At 32.5% G+C, this 16,594-nt stretch overlaps 1 protein-coding gene and 1 long non-coding RNA gene across 2 annotated transcripts; both read left to right on the top strand.

Annotated features, from left to right (window-relative positions):
• The first annotated feature begins 4,578 nt into the window (after window positions 1-4,578).
• On the top strand, window positions 4,579-6,635 carry LOC123908792. The gene is made up of 3 exons (XR_006809708.1): window positions 4,579-4,689; window positions 4,774-4,810; window positions 6,230-6,635. It is a non-coding gene; the product is annotated as an uncharacterized LOC123908792 (long non-coding RNA).
• Window positions 6,636-10,145: 3,510 nt separating this feature from the next.
• LOC123910979 (F-box/LRR-repeat protein 2-like) lies at window positions 10,146-13,287 on the top strand. The gene has a single exon (XM_045962277.1). The coding sequence runs from the start codon at window positions 10,189-10,191 to the stop codon at window positions 11,854-11,856; it is 1,668 nt and encodes a 555-aa protein (XP_045818233.1). The 5' UTR covers window positions 10,146-10,188; the 3' UTR covers window positions 11,857-13,287.
• The last annotated feature ends 3,307 nt before the right edge of the window (window positions 13,288-16,594 follow it).

A 16,594-nucleotide genomic window follows, 5' to 3' on the forward strand; every position in this document is an offset into this window, starting at 1 on the left:
AAACAACAATCAAACAAGTAACGCAACTATTCAATTTTATTGGCGTGAACTAGTGTCTCACAAAGAAAAGTAGCATCCGGATTATAGTACCGAAATGAGCTAGGTAAAAAATTTTGAAATTGCGCTTGAAGTATCCAGGCCTCGACATTTCCAACTAATTTCGACAGACCTTATTAAACAGGTCCGGCCGATAAAGCATTCACAGCATACAAGATAACATGCACAAAGAGCCAATCAAAACCACCAAATTAGCTCAATGAAGAAGGTACAAGAAATTGGACTCAGATTGGATTGCAACTTGCAAGATATCAACAAAATTGAAACAAAATCAAATTAGAGTGCATTCTTAATTTGAATCAAATACTCGTACCAACTAGGCAGATCTCAAACCCAATACCCAATAATCCAAGCTGCATTTAGATTGAAACATTCAAAACTCATCAAAAAATCACTACAAGCAGAATCATTAGATCAACCAATTAATACAATAGTTCAAGGGTATAATCAAGCACACCAAACCAAGATTCAAAACACTCACAAGGATCCTTAATAAATCTTCCTAGGAGAGTACACAAAACACTCACAAGGAACCATAGCTGGGCATCCTAGGAGAGAAATCACGATGGCAGAGGGCAACAACGAGGGACCGGCAATGCATTGTATGACGACGATTTTGATGACGTCAAGGTTATTTTGACTGTGAAGGTTCAATGGTTGTTATTGTGCAACATCGGGTTGTTGTAACGGAATTTTGATGAGTCATTTCGAAACAACAGGACGGTCAGGCATAGTATGAAAACGGGGAGATACTTTTGTCCTAAAATAAGGAAGTAAACCAACATATTGTAACAGGAGTGATAGATACTTGAGCCCCTTAACCATTTGGTCCTATTTAGATCCTGACCGGTGCTTATGGAGAAACATTTGTTGAAATAGGTCAACCCCTTCGATCTTAATTACCTCGAGGGGATATGTAAAATTGTGTCCCTCTTCCGAAGAAGCTAAAAAAAATCAGTAATTAAATAAAAAGTGTATTTTGAAAAAAATATATTAAATATATCTACAAATAATAAATAAGATTTTTTGTTTTTGTTTTTGTTTTTTTGTTTATGATGATGTTGAAGGTCAAATCCAAGATCACTCTAATACTAGTCAAACCCCTCACAATTAGAATTTAAAAGTAATCAAAGGCTAACCAATAATTGTTATTTAAACCAAGTAAACACTAATAATAGAAGGAAAATGCCGACGAGTGTCCCGAAACACTCTTTAAGCATCTTAAATAGCAATTTTTGTGAAATTTTTATGGAATTGTGTAGAATCAACATATAAGAATCAAAGAAGGAAGATAAAGTAGAAGTAACTTGAATTTGTTCTAGAAGCTTTTAGTTAGAGTTGGTTGTAACTATCAAAATTAGTTGTAACTAACTTTTAACTACTTTTCCCGCCTTTTTCTCTTTTCATCTTGTATATAAATCAGTGTGTGATGCAATAACAAACTATGAGATCATTCTATCTCTTTCACAAAGTTTCTTAAGCTTCTTTCTTTCAATGTTAATTCATCACTAATCTTGATTTGAATGTTTTGAAAGTTTTTGGTAGTTTAGTTTATGCATCTACCCTTCAAAATCACAGAACTAAGTTTGCTTCTCGAGCAAGAAAATGTATTTTTCTGGGCTATAAAATTGGCATGAAAGGGGTTGTCCTTTTTGACATCAATACTAGAGAAATTTTAGTGTCAAGAAATGTCACTCATCATGAAAATATCTTCCCATATCATAATCACAAAAACTCTCCAACAAATTGGTCTTATTATCCATCATCTCATAATAACCCTGATTCCCTTACTTCTACATATATTAGATCACCTCCACCTTCCTCCTCTCCACCTTCAACCCCTCTCCCTTCATATACTACCATTACTCCATTGATTTCTACTTCACCCTCTGTACCTTTACATAATAGCAGACCTCACAGAAATAAGCATGCACCTTTTCACTTGAAGGACTATGTCTGCAATTCATCTACTGAATCACTGGTTCCAAACTCCTCAGGTACTTCTTATCCCATTTCTCATTCTCATACTTTTGAATTTTTGTCTCCTTCACACAAACTTTTTTCTGTGTCACTCACAAACACTACTGAGCCTAAGACCTATGTTGAGGCTTGTAAGTCACCAGCTTGGATCACTGCTATGAACACTGAATTGGATGCATTAAGTAAAAATCAAACTTGGACTTTGGTTGATCTTCCTCCACATATTAAACCAATTGGCTGCAAGTGGGTATATAAAATCAAACATAAGGCTGATGGTAACATTGAAAGGTATAAGGCAAGGCTTGTAGCAAAGGGTTATACACAAATTGAAGGTATTGACTACTTTGATACTTTCTCATGTGGCAAAACTCACTACAGTCAGGTTATTCCTTGCCCTCCATTTACAGTTGGCACATTCATCAGCTTGACGTCAATAATGCTTTCCTTCATGGTGAGCTTCAAGAGGCTGTCTACATGCAGGTTGTAGGGGGTAACATGTGCTAAACCAAATCAAGTTTGTAAGCTGAAGAATAGTCTATATGGCCTTAAACAAGCCAGCAGGAAATTGTATGAAAAACTATCTACTCTTTTTATTCATGAAGGATACAGCCAATCCTATTCTGATTACTCATTGTTTACAATGAAAAATGGATTAGTTTTCATAGTTATACTAGTTTATGTTGATGACATTATAGTTACTGGTACTAGCATGATTGAAATCAATAGGATAAAAAATATTCTAGATTTGAATTTCAAAATCAAAGATCTTGGAATTCTTAAGTATTTTATGGGATTGGAAGTTGCACACTCAAAACAAGGCATCGCTATATCTCAGAGAAAGTATTGTCTAGACTTACTACAAGATACTGGCCTGTTGGGTTCCAAACTTGTTAGCACACCACTTGATCCTTCAATCAAGCTACATCAAGACAGTGGGGAACCTTATGCAGACATTACTCAATATAGAAGATTAATTGGAAGGCTTCTATATTTGAACACTACTAGACCTGATATTACTTTTGCAACACAACAGTTAAGTCAATTTCTCCACGCTCCAACCATCACACATTACAATGCAGCTTGTAGGGTTTTGAGATATTTGAAACAAAATCCAGGATGGGGACTCTTATTTCCTAGAAATTCAGAGATTCAATTATTGGGCTATGCAGATGCTGATTGCGCTGGTTGTGTTGATAGTAGAAAATCAACTACTGAATATTGTTTTTTCTTAGGTGCTTCACTCATTTCATGGAAGGCTAAGAAACAAAATACAGTAGCAAGGTCATTATTTGAAGCTGAATATCGAGCATTGTCTTCTGCTACTTGTGAATTGCAGTGGCTCCTCTACTTACTAAAAGATCTCAACATCACAAGCACAAGACAACCAACACTTTACTGTGATAGTCAAAGTGCAATACACATTGCATCCAATCATGTTTTCCATGAACGGACAAAGCATCTGCAAATAGACTGTCACTTGATAAGGGAGAAGATTCAAAAGGGAATACTAAAGCTTATACACATTTCTACCAATGAACAATTGGCAGACTTCTTGACCAAGCCATTGTGTTGACCAAAATTCAAATACTTCATATCTAAGTTGAACTTGCTTGACATATACCACAATTCAACTTATGGGAGGGTATTAGAATCAAGGAAGGAAGATAAAGTAGAAGTAACTTGAATTAGTTCTAGAAGCTTTTAGTTAGAGTTGGTTGTAACTATCAAAGTTAGTTGTAACTAACTTTGAACTACTTTTCCCGCCTTTTTCTCTTTTCATCTTGTATATAAATCAGTGTGTGATGCAATAACAAACTATGAGATCATTCTATCTCTTTTACAAAGTTTCTTAAGCGATCTTTCTTTCAATGTTAATTCATCACTTTAACACGACATATTGAAAATTAAAATGTTTCACTTTTCGAATAAAAATTTTTTTTAAATGAAATCCTTAAAGAGTATTCGGGGCATTTATCAAGATCCATACTATCTTATTAGTTTTAACCATGTTGTAAATTTTGTATCATTCGTTGTAATTTCACTAAAAAAATATATATAGAAAGAATCTATATATATATATATATCTATTACAATATAAGAAAACTAATGACAATGGTAAAATCAGTTTTGCCCTTGCTTAATAAAATGCCACCTGTCCTTTTGAAGGGTATTTTGAGTCCAAAAATTAAGTAATGTAACCAGATCTCTGCCTAACCAAGCCATATTGCTGGCTAACTAAGCCAAATAGCTATTTTGAGAGACAAAATACCACTTTATTGCAAGCCATGGTTCCACTTAAACTATACCAATTGGATTTCAATTTGTGGCTTTATGTCACATCACAGTTGGACAAAACTTCCTTTTCATCAAAGTGGAGGCAAACTTTCAAATTCAAAATTCAAATCAAAAAGTTGATATATCATTTATCTCTCCTCATTCTTTCTTCTACCTTTAACTCTTCACTCTCTTGCTTTTTCTTATTCATATTTTGTGGTATTCTCCATTCTACTAATATCCTTTTTTTTTTTTTTTGTGTTTTGTAGAAAAAATAAAAGGCATTCATCTCTATCTAACAACAACAAGAATATACTCATCTCAATCCAACAACAACGCGAGTAAGTTCATCTCTATCTAATGACAACAACAACATGGGTATGTAGATGAAACTCAATTTTCTTCATTCTTTTTTCTATCATATCATGTTTATGATTTTTTTTTTCTTGAACTTCATCACAGCCGAATAAATATCTGAAGATCAAACACATGTATGAAGGTATGAAAATCAAACTCATTTTTGTTATCTTCCAATTCTTTTTTGAACTTCATTCTTTTATTCTATGTTAAAATCTTTTTCTGTGTTCTCTGAACTCATAAAAATATTCTCTACTTTTATTAATAAAAAAAATGTGATGTTACACAAAATTAAACAAAGAACAATTTGATTTTAAACACTCTTTAGGTAGACTAAAAAATATGTCTCATTCATTAAAAAAAACATAAAATCCAAAATATAATTGTATGTAAATAAAAAAACAGATTTAAACATAAACTAAAATATACCGAGTAATACCATTCAAAACATTAAAAATCACCACATCATCATTTTTGTAATTTTATTAGATTAGATCGATAACAAAAAAAATAGAAAAGGATACGGAGAGAGGAACATTGGCTACAATGATGCAGTATAGTTTAATTTTTCATTTTGTAACTATTTAATATCATATATTTGATATGATTTGTCATGTATGGTAGTATAATACTACACAGTAGACAGTTGGAGTACAAAATATGAGGAAGAACAAATAAGAGGAAGAATAGAACATCGTTAAAAGAACAATAGCAAAGGTAAAAGTTTAGAAAAAATAAAACATCCAGTTATATGCTTATGCTATATTCTTCAATGAATTTTCATTTACATTGTTTAAATTTTCTTTCTCTTCTTTAGTTTAGAAAAATAAAACAGATGAAAGATACACAATAATCAATAATGGATTAAAGTTTTGGGAGACTGTGAGTACTATTCTGTTTTGTGGATCTCAAGAGAGTTGTACACATTTTAATATGATATAAAAGTAGTAATCAAGATCAAGTACAGCTTGCAAGCTGTACAACTGTATGAAGATCAAGATCATTTACACAATTTAATATGATAAAAGAGTAGTAATCAAGTACAAAAGTACAACTTGCACATTAAAAAAAGTAGTGAAATGAAATATAAAGAACAATATTTTAATAAATATGATAATACTTATTTTAATAAATATGAAATAAAGAACAGTTTGAAAAAAAAAAATAGATCAAATAAAAAATATAAAAATGTGGTGTTTTACAAAACAAAGAACAGGTTGAATTTTTTTTTTTTTCACTTTTATTGGTTCTTAGAAAGTACAAATATGTGTTATTCACGAAAAAACATAAAATCCAAATATAATCTTTTCTAAACCAAACAAAAAAAAAACAGATCTAAAAAAAATACATACACTTTTTTTTTCTTCACTTTTATTGGTTTTTAGAAAGTACAAATATGTGTTATTCACGAAAAAACATAAAATCCAAATATAATCTTTACTAAATCAAACAAAAAAAACAGATCTAAAAAAAATACATACACATTTTCCAGCCTATGCAAAAAATTGATATCCAAACCCTGATTTTTTTGTTGTTGTCATTGTTGTTGCATGTCTTAAAGAAGTGAAGAGGAAGACAACAAAGACGATGTGTTTTCCGGCCAAAGATTGTATTTCTCGGCGTGGTGGTCACCGACGAAGTGCTCAAATCTTGATATTTTCTTTATGGGTTTTGTAGAGGAGATGGAGGAGTGTCTTTATATGGTGATGGTTTTTCAAAGATGTTGTATGGGTGGTCAAGATCTAGCAAAAAGGTGGCGGTTAGAATATTAAAAAATGTCTCCAATCTGAAAATAAATTTGATAGAAGAATAGAGGATAATGAGAGGATGAAGATGATGATGGTTGAACAACCAAACAAGGTCTAAAACATATTGAAGGAGGTTGTGTGGGTGCTGGGCGGCTAGGGTTTTCAGAGGGGAGAGAGGTTCTTTAAAAAAAATTGATGAAGAGAGAGAAAGAAAAGAGTAAATGATTGGTGAGAGATTTAATGTTAAACTTAAAAAATTGACTCATTTGTCTGTCAAAATTCACAAACAAAAGAAAAAGTTTAATAATAATAATAATAATAATAATAATAATAATAATAATAATAATAATAATAATAATAATAATAATAATAAAGGTTTGTGTTGGGTAATGAATTTTTGGGCTTCGGCTGCAAAATTGGTCTCTTCTCATCAAATAATTGGACTTCACTTTAATTATCTTTTTACAAAATAATTTTTTTTAATTGATAGGTAAAAACCTATTTTAGTATTTTTAAATAAGTAAAAAATTATTTTTGTATTTTTAAGAAAATAAATCATAGACTAAAAATATACTATTATTCAAAAAATTAAACAAGGGACAAAGTAATATTATTAATTTATACACGGGAAATATTTGTAATAAATAAGTGATAAAAAAAATTTGCTTAAAAAAAAGTGATAAATTTTTTAAATACAAGAAACATTTATCTATAATTTATAATGAACTAATACGGGAAACACATAACTATAATATACTAAATAAAGTATATATTGGAAGAAAATATATCATCATATATATATTGGACAAATTATATTACTCATTCATAAAACTAATAACAATTTTAAAATAACTATCATATATATTAAATTAAGGCTTAATTAGTCTATTGGCCCCTTAAAGACATTTTAAGTTTCACAATGGTCCCTTAAAGAAAAAAAGGTCCGGAAACATCTGTTTCTCACATTGGTTCTTTCCGTCAATTTTTTACAAAAAACGTTAGTTTTAGTTGACTTAATTGTGGATGTCATTAAGTGTAAGTGTTCAACCAAAAACCTTATTAATTTTCAAAATTTTAACAATTGAAATTTTTTGTTATATTTGGAGTTAAAATTTAACAGAAATGACAAATATGACAAACATATATGTCTTTAAGGGATCAATACGGGCCTTTTTTTTTCTTCAAAAGATCAATCCGGACCTTTTTTTTCTTTAAGGGACCATTGTGAAACCTAAAATATTTTTAAGGGACCAATAGACTATTTAAGCCTTAAATTAATCATACATGGGACAAATTATACTACTGACTCATAATACTGATTAAATAAATTTATAGTTTTTTCAATTTTTATTAGCAAAGTGTAACTTCTAAAAATATCGGCGTAACGTGAAACAAATTGTTGGTGATGAAAAATTTAAATTAACTATTATACAGGAAACAAGGTATTTGGTTATGAAAAACGTATATTAACTATAATATACGGGGAAGATGTTGTTGTTGATGAAAAAATTATTAACTATTATATACAAAGAACAAATTGTTGTTGATGAAATTTTTTAATTAACTATTATATACGGGGAACAAATTGTTGCTCATGAAAATTTTAAATGATTTGAGGACAAGTTTCTTGAAAATATTATACACCAAGAACAAGTTGTTGCTCAAAACCTAAATGTGTCATTATTAGTTTGAATTTTGCCTCTACATTGTTCAGTACTTAGACAACTAGAATTTGGAATTCAATTCAAGTTTCGTGTGTTTAAAATATAAGTTGTAATGGATTGGTTGACAATGACATTTTAATCAACAATGTTGTGCTCATGTATGTTTATTTTGATACCTACTTTAGGTTATGCAAGCAAATGTATGTTAAGAAAATGTTATCAATGTCTACTTAATTAAAATCTGCTTTTTATCAAATTACTATGTTAATGAAATAATTTCTTTATTAAATCTGATATCGAAAAGTGTGACTTAAAAAAAAAATCAGCGTAACGTTACGACCCGTGCGATAGCACGGGTATATCGCTAGTATACTATATAAAGAGAATACATAAGTTTTGCTGTGTATTTTTCATAATACCAACAATACCCTTGATTTTTTTAGCAGCAGAAATATTTTATTAACAAACTGCCCATAACATAAGACATTTTTTTTTGTACATAAGACACAGGCTGATGCGGAACGCGCCTGTCTGACCTGCTAGTATAAGATAAATACAATAGAAAGATGAAATGGTTAAAATAGGAACAAATCAAATTGTGTGTCAAAAAAAAAAAGAACAAATCAAATTAAGGTAGTTTGATATGCTTAATACAAGGGACTGGACCCTTATAGATAGAAATATGGTGAATTTGCTTAAAAAAAGTTTTTTTTCTACTTAAAAAAAGACATGCCATATATAGGTATAAATAAAAATAAATAAAATAAATTATTAAATATGTAGAAAAATAAAAAAATAAAAGACAATCTAAGACAGTGTTTTAAAAACCGGACCGGACCGGCCGATCGGACCGGTCAGACCGTAAACCGGAGGATCACCGAGTTGGTTCGCTAAATGGACCGGTCATGTTATCGAACCGGTGCGAACCGGTCAAAACCGGAAAACCGGCGACTCGGCGGTTTTGGTAACCCGGCCGGTTTAATTGCATATTTTAAAAAAGAAAGAGAAAAAAAGTAGAAAGAAAACAGTTTGAGAGTCAAAACATGGATAGAAGAAATGAAATAGAAACTGAGATGAAAACAGATCTAGAAGAAATTAAATAGAAACAAAGAAAGTGAAGATTGAAACTGTAACATAGATTAATCTTGTAATTTTAGAGTCAAAATTCTCTTTGTTTCATGATGATTTTATTACTTCTCATAAGTATAATGATGTATGTTATGGGAACATAAGTAGAAACAAGGAAGAGAAAAGTGAAGAAGAAAACTGATGGACCAGAAGAAGTGGTAGGCGGCTACAAGAATAATAATGATTATTAGGGTTGTATGACTTATCTCAATTGGTGGTTTTATGTCATGGCCATTGGGTTCTTTTCTTTAGGCCCATATATTATTTTTTAAGCAAAGCCCATATACAATAATGAGAGAAGTGGGTATTGAGTTGACTTATATTACTGTTCTTTTTTATTAGAATGAGTACTATTCTAATACTCACACTTATCATTGAATTTTCTTTATAATAGAACGTGGGGATATTTAAAGTTTTAAACCATAGAGTGGGAGAAATTTAAACCATTATTAGGGAGAAACAAATTACTTAAAAACTTGCTCAACTTTCTTACACCATCTACTTTTTTATTAAAATAAATTAGAAAATAGAAATGACTTTATTCAAAACTTATTTGTATTTGTATTTTATTTTGTACTATATTATTGTAAGTATAATGACAATGTTTAAAATTTGAATTTAAAGAATAAACTTGTAAAATTATGACATTTTAAAATTTTCATAATTTTTTAGAGTGTGAGTCATCCGGTTCGACTAGTTTATTAACTATATAGTTTTATTATAGATACCGGTTTATTCAACCGGTTTATCCGGTTTTATCCGGTTTAGTCGTGCGGTTTGACCAGTGGCCCAGTGGTTCGACCAATGAACCAATGAACCAATACTCTTACCGGTTTGATGACCGGTCCGGTTTTTAAAACACTGATCTAAGATCTTCAAAAAAAAAAAGACAATCTAAGATATAAATACTGTAAACCCTAAAATCATCCGCAATGAAATCTTCTTCTTCTGCTCCTCTCAGTTTTTCTTCTTCACAACAAATGGCCGTTTCATCATATTTACCAGATGAGTGTTGGGAATCTATCTTCAGATTCATCATCATCGACGACAACGACGATGATTGCAACAACAACAGTCACTACTTGAGTTTTCTATCTCTCGTCTCCAAACAGTTTCTCTCCATCACCAACCGGCTCCTATTTTCACTCACTCTCCATGATGAATCAACATATTGTCACCTCTTCAAACGATTCACCAACCTCAATTCCCTCGACCTTACAGGCAACTACATTGACCTCGACAACCTTCTCATCGAAATCTCTCGTTTCCCATTGAAACAACTCACATCACTCAATCTCTCCGGCCAACCTACCATTCCCACAATTGGGTTGCGAGCTTTTTCACAAAAGATTACAACTTTGACCTCTCTCACTTGTTACCTCATTGACTTTCTTAACCCCTCTGATCTGTTCCTTATTGCAGAATGTTTCCCTTTGCTCCAAGAACTCGACCTCAGTTACCCCTTGAATTGCAAAAGTTGCTGTAGCTACGTCGATGGGGTAGAGGCTCTTTCACTTGCACTTACCAGACTCCGCAAGGTTAATCTTTCTGGATTATTTCCAATAAACAACCAATCACTTTTCTACTTGTTCAACAATTGTAAACAACTTGAAGAGGTCAAGTTATTTAAGTCATGTCATAAAATAACTAGGGTTGGACTTGCTTCTGCTCTCCGTGAGAGACCAACTTTGAGGTCTTTATCGTTTTCCGGTATGGAAGACGATAAATTGTTCAGTACTTCACAATTTATTGACTCATTGGTGAGTTTGAAGAGTTTGACTTGTCTTTTTTTGCACAATTTGAATATCTCAGATGAATTGCTATATTCAATTGCAAGGGAAGGTCTTCCTTTGACGAAATTTGTCCTCCTACGTTGCACTGGCCATAGTAACGATGGAATCATTGATTTGTTATCCAAGTGTCAACGTATCCAACATTTGGATCTTCGATATACTGATTTTCTGAAGGATCAACATGTTTTGGAGTTGTCATCGTTTCTTGTTGATTTGGTGTCCATAAACCTTAGTAGTTGTCATAAGCTCACAAAATCAGCCCTGTTTATACTCGTCAGGCACTGTCCTTCGCTTAGTAAGATCAAAATGGAAAACATCGGGGCGAAGATTGTAAGGAATTCTTATTCTTTGCGGAATTTTGGTGTATACCCTCAATTAAAGTCTCTCTATTTGGGTTACAATTCATGGCTAAGTGATGAAATCATTACAATGTTTGCTTCCATTTTCCCTAATTTGCAGCTGCTTAATTTGAAAGATTGCAATAGCATATCTGAAGGTATTTGTGAAGTTTTAAGGAAATGTTGTAAGATTAGGCATTTGAACTTAGATGGTTGTTCAAGAGTGAAGCTACATGGAATGAATTTTGTTGTTCCCAATCTGGAGGTGTTGAACTTGTCATGGATTAATGTTGATGATAAAACACTCTATCTGATCTCAAAGAATTGTTGTGGGCTTTTGAAACTATCACTGAAATTCTGTAATGGTGTTAAAATGAAGGGAGTGAAACATGTTGTAGAAAACTGCAAACAATTGAGAAAGATTAAGGGAGTGAAACATGTTGTAGAAAACTGCAAACAACTGAGAAAGATTATGTCAGATGAGAGATTGATCTTATTGAATAAACTGATTGAATAAGTCAGATGAGAGATTGATCCTTATTCTTCTGGCTCTATGGGTTTAGTATTCCTTAGATAATTAGTCATTTTTGTAAGTTAGCTTAATGAAATTTGTTTCAATATTTTCTTATATAACTGATGAAATAGTTGCATAACTTATGCTTCTTGTTGTTTATCAGTGGTTTCATTCATGTAGCGATGTTTTGTGGTTTTATTTTTTTTAATCATAGTTTCATACATAGAGGTGTTTCTTTTTTACTACTTTGGATCTCAGTCTCCTTACCAAAACTCTCATATATATGAATTAGTTTCTATTATTAATTATGTAGTCATGTATGTTTTCCACTTTTTATGATAAGTAATGGTTTTTTCATAGATTTGTATTAGCTAGGAAATACCATGATGGATCGACATGTAAAAAATTTCATCCACCACACCTATAAATAGGCAACCGTGAGTCAGTGACTCAACTAAAGACTTTTACACTATCTAACTACATTCTAAACTAATACTACTACCTCAACGGCTCAACTACAAACAGATGTACACAACGTTTTTCTATTGTCACGATTTTATTGGTTTTGCCTTGCCTTTAATATCTCATTATGATAATTCATTGATTTTAACCACTACTTTGTTTATGTGTTTTGCCATACTTTCACATTTAACCAGTTCTGATGCCAAAATGTATTAGGCCAAATAAATTATGTTACTTAAAACAGTAGGTTCATTTTTTGTGTTTTTTTGTTGTTTATATTGTAGCTGAAGGTCGAACCCATGACCTCTAGCATACTACCCTAACTCTTTAATAGTGGTTTCATTATGTAAGCATAGGAATAGCCGAATAGGATTCAACATGAACTGACTATCTTTTTAAACAAGTTTTTGATCTGCAATATTTATTTTGCAATTGTTGCAACTGAAAATGGTTCTTACTATTTTTGAAGAAGCTAAATTAGTCCATCCATATTGACACCAGAGAGAATTGAGCCTGAGACATTAAGGAGGAGCACACTGTCAGGACTCAGGTCCCAAACCAATACCACCAGACCAACCCAAGCGGGTTGAAAATGGTTCTTACTACAATGATTCAAATGAGAAATGCAAAATTAAGGCCACAAACAAGGAATTCAGCCACTCTTTATGAGTTCATGATGTTTACATGGAATGAAATTCAGATTAACAGCCCAAGAGCAGAATCATTGTAAATTATAATTGTGTGTGTGCGCAGATATTCACTTTCTGTTAATGATAAAAGCCAAGTGAAGGAAACAGTTGCCTGCATTACAAGTTAGTTAGAATTTTGTTTTGTAACTAACTGAGTTAGTTAGGATTCTGTTAGTTAGTTATTGAATTCTATCTTAGAGAGATATAGTTTGTATATAAGTGATACTTGTATCAGAAACTAAATGAGATTTGTGCATAATAAAATTTCCTTTTCTTCTTCTTGCTTAACTGTTTCTTGCTTAAGCATGTTTTGAGCCTATGGCTATGGTGTCAAGCTTCAAGTTTCACATGGTATCATCGACCTGTGCTTGAGCCTCACTATTCTCCGCTGCATTCCTCACAAATCGTCTTTGTTTTTTAGCCTCTTTTGCTCAATTTCTTTCTGATTCTTTTCATCATCTTTTTCAATTCTTGTTTTGTTTTTTTGATTTCTGATTCACTATGTCTGGTGAAAGTTCTGCAAGCAGTGTTCATGGTGGTTTCTTCACCACCAATGCTAACAAAGGTTACCAAAATGACACACTCAACCCTTATTTCATGCACCCTAATGAAAATCCTTCTTCGGTTCTTGTTTCCCCTCTTCTTAATGGAGGCAATTACCATTCATGGTCAAGATCCATGACTGTTGCAATCCGTTCCAAGAACAAGCTTCATTTTCTCAATGGTTCTCTTCCACGTCCATCTGATGATGATCGTGACTGTATGGCTTGGGATCGGTGCAATACCATGATTATGTCATGGATTACTAATTCTGTTGAACCAGAGATAGCTCAGAGTGTGCTTTGGATGGATGTTGCTTCAGAAATGTGGCAGGAATTGAAAGATCGGTTTTACCAAGGTGATGTGTTTCGCATTTCTGATATACAAGATGAAATATCCTCTCTTAAACAAGGTGATTCTTCAATCTCTTCATACTATACTAAACTCAAGAAGTTATGGCAAGAATTGGATAATTTTTGTCCAATTCCACATTGTGATTGCATTTCTACTTGTACTGCTATTGGCAAAATTCGTTCCTATAGAGATGAGATCAAGTAATCAGATTTCTGAAAGGTCTTAATGATCAATATTCCACAGTGAAATCCCAAATTATGTTAATGGATCCCTTGCCCAATATATGCAAAGTATACTCCTTGCTTGTGCAGCAAGAACGACAACACATCATTCTTTTAGATGAGTCCAAGTTGTTAGCTGCTTCTACTAGTCATTTTCAGGGTAGAGGTGCCTCTTCAGGTCGAGGTAGGGGCTATGGTTCTAAGGGAAATGGATTCAATAGTCACAAAGGAAAGGGCTCTAAGATTTGTTCTCACTGTGGTGGTACTAATCATGTCATTGATAATTGCTTCAAGAAGTATGGTTTCCCACCTCATTGGCAGAAAAATGGTGTAGTAAATAATGTCACTGGTGTTAATGAAGATGACAATCACTCTGAAGCCAATGATGATTCTTCAAATGATCAAGATTCTGGGTCATTGATGTTCACTCCTGAGCAGCATAAAGCTATACTAGCATTACTTCAAGGGTCACATTCAATGCCTTCACATAGTGTTAATCAAATCACTTCCAAAACCCAATTGGGTACAGGTATTGTTTGTACCATTCCTGGTAGCCCTAAACTAGAATCTTTCATTCTAGATACAGGTGCTACTGATCATGTGTGTTTTTCTCCACATTTTTTTCAGTTTATTAAAAGAATTAATCCAATCACTATAAAATTACCAAATGGATCTGTTGTTCAAGCTTGCTATGCTGGTTCTATTTCCTTTAATAAACACTTTTACATCTCAGATGTTTTGTACATTCCTGAATTTTCTTATAATCTGATATCTGTTCCAAAATTAACCCATACACTTGCTTGTCATCTCATTTTTGATAAGTCTAAATGTATTATACAGGATTCCAACTGCAAGATGATGATTGGCACAGCTGAATTGCATTATGGATTGTACATTTTAACATCTCCTTCAGTTAGCTTGCCTCACACTCCACCAACACAAATCGTTAATTCTGTCAATTCCTTACAGGTACATAAACCAAATGATTCTAACATTTGGCACTTGAGATTTGGACATGTATCAGATGAAAAATTGTTTACAATAAATAAATGTTTTCCTAGTGTCAATTTCAAGCCTTCTTTACTTCCCTGTGATATATGTTTCTATGCTAAACAGAAAAGACTACCTTTTCCTCATAGTCAGCACATTTCTCAATCTGTTTTTGACCTTGTGCATATGGATATCTGGGGTCCCATTTGCTTCCCCATCCATGTTAGGTTACAGATATTTTCTTACTGTTGTTGATGACAAAAGTAGATACACTTGGATATTTTTAATGAAGTTCAAATCTGAAACTTCAAATATCATTAAATCCTTTGTTAAAATGATTCAAACACAATTCAACATTACCATTAAATGCATTAGATCAGATAATGGAAATGAATTTTTACTCAAAGACTTTTATAATGAAACTGGTATTTTACACCAAACCTCTTGTGTTGCTACCCCTCAACAAAATGGAATTGTTGAAAGGAAACATCAACATATTCTTGCTGTCACTAGAGCTCTTCTTTTTCAATCTCATCTACCTAAAGTTTTTTGGGCTCATGCTGTCAGTCATGCCATTCACATCATTAATAACCCCTTTTTTGACTAACAAGTCACCTTATCAGATTTTACATCAAAAACTACCTGATATTTCTAATTTGAAAGTTTTTGGCTCCCTATGTTTTGCTTCTACTTTGAAAGCTAATAGACTAAAATTGGATTCTAGATCCATAAAATGCATCTCTTTAGGTTTCAAATCTGGTGTTAAGGGTCATATCCTTTTTGACTTAAACAATAAAGAACTGTTTTTATCTAGAGATGTCATATTCTTTGAACATTTATTTCCTTATAACAATGATTCATCTGCTAATTCCAACTCATCTATACCTAAACCTACCCCTGACCCTGCATATCTTGATGATTTATTTCATTATGATACATCATCTAACCCTACTATACAACCTAACACTCAATCTACCAACACTTTTCCTTCACCTATGTCTCACTCTACCTCTCCACCATCTCCCCAGCCAATCCCTTCAACTAGTTATACTCCTTCTCCTTCATCCAATAACACTACTACTAATAACACTACTCCATCACCTCCTATACAACTCAGAAGATCTACTAGACCAACTACAATGCCTGGCTACCTACAAGATTATCACCGTAACCTCCTCACACCTGCAATCCATGCTTCACATTCTTCTGCCTCCAATCTTTCATCTTCAAGTAAGTATCCTATATCTTCATTTATGACTTATCAAAATTTATCTCCTGCACACACACACTATATCATGAACCTGTCTACCATTACTGAACCTACATCTTATGAGGAGGCATTGAAAGATGAAAACTGGACTAATGCTATTAAAGCTGAATTGTCTGCCTTGATGCACACTAATACTTGGAATCTTGCTCATTTACCTGCACACAAAAGAGCTATTGGTTGCAAATGGATCTTTAAACTGAAACTCCATGCTGATG

Source organism: Trifolium pratense, linkage group LG2, assembly GCF_020283565.1.
Source record: "Trifolium pratense cultivar HEN17-A07 linkage group LG2, ARS_RC_1.1, whole genome shotgun sequence".
Classification (NCBI taxonomy): Eukaryota; Viridiplantae; Streptophyta; class Magnoliopsida; order Fabales; family Fabaceae; genus Trifolium; species Trifolium pratense.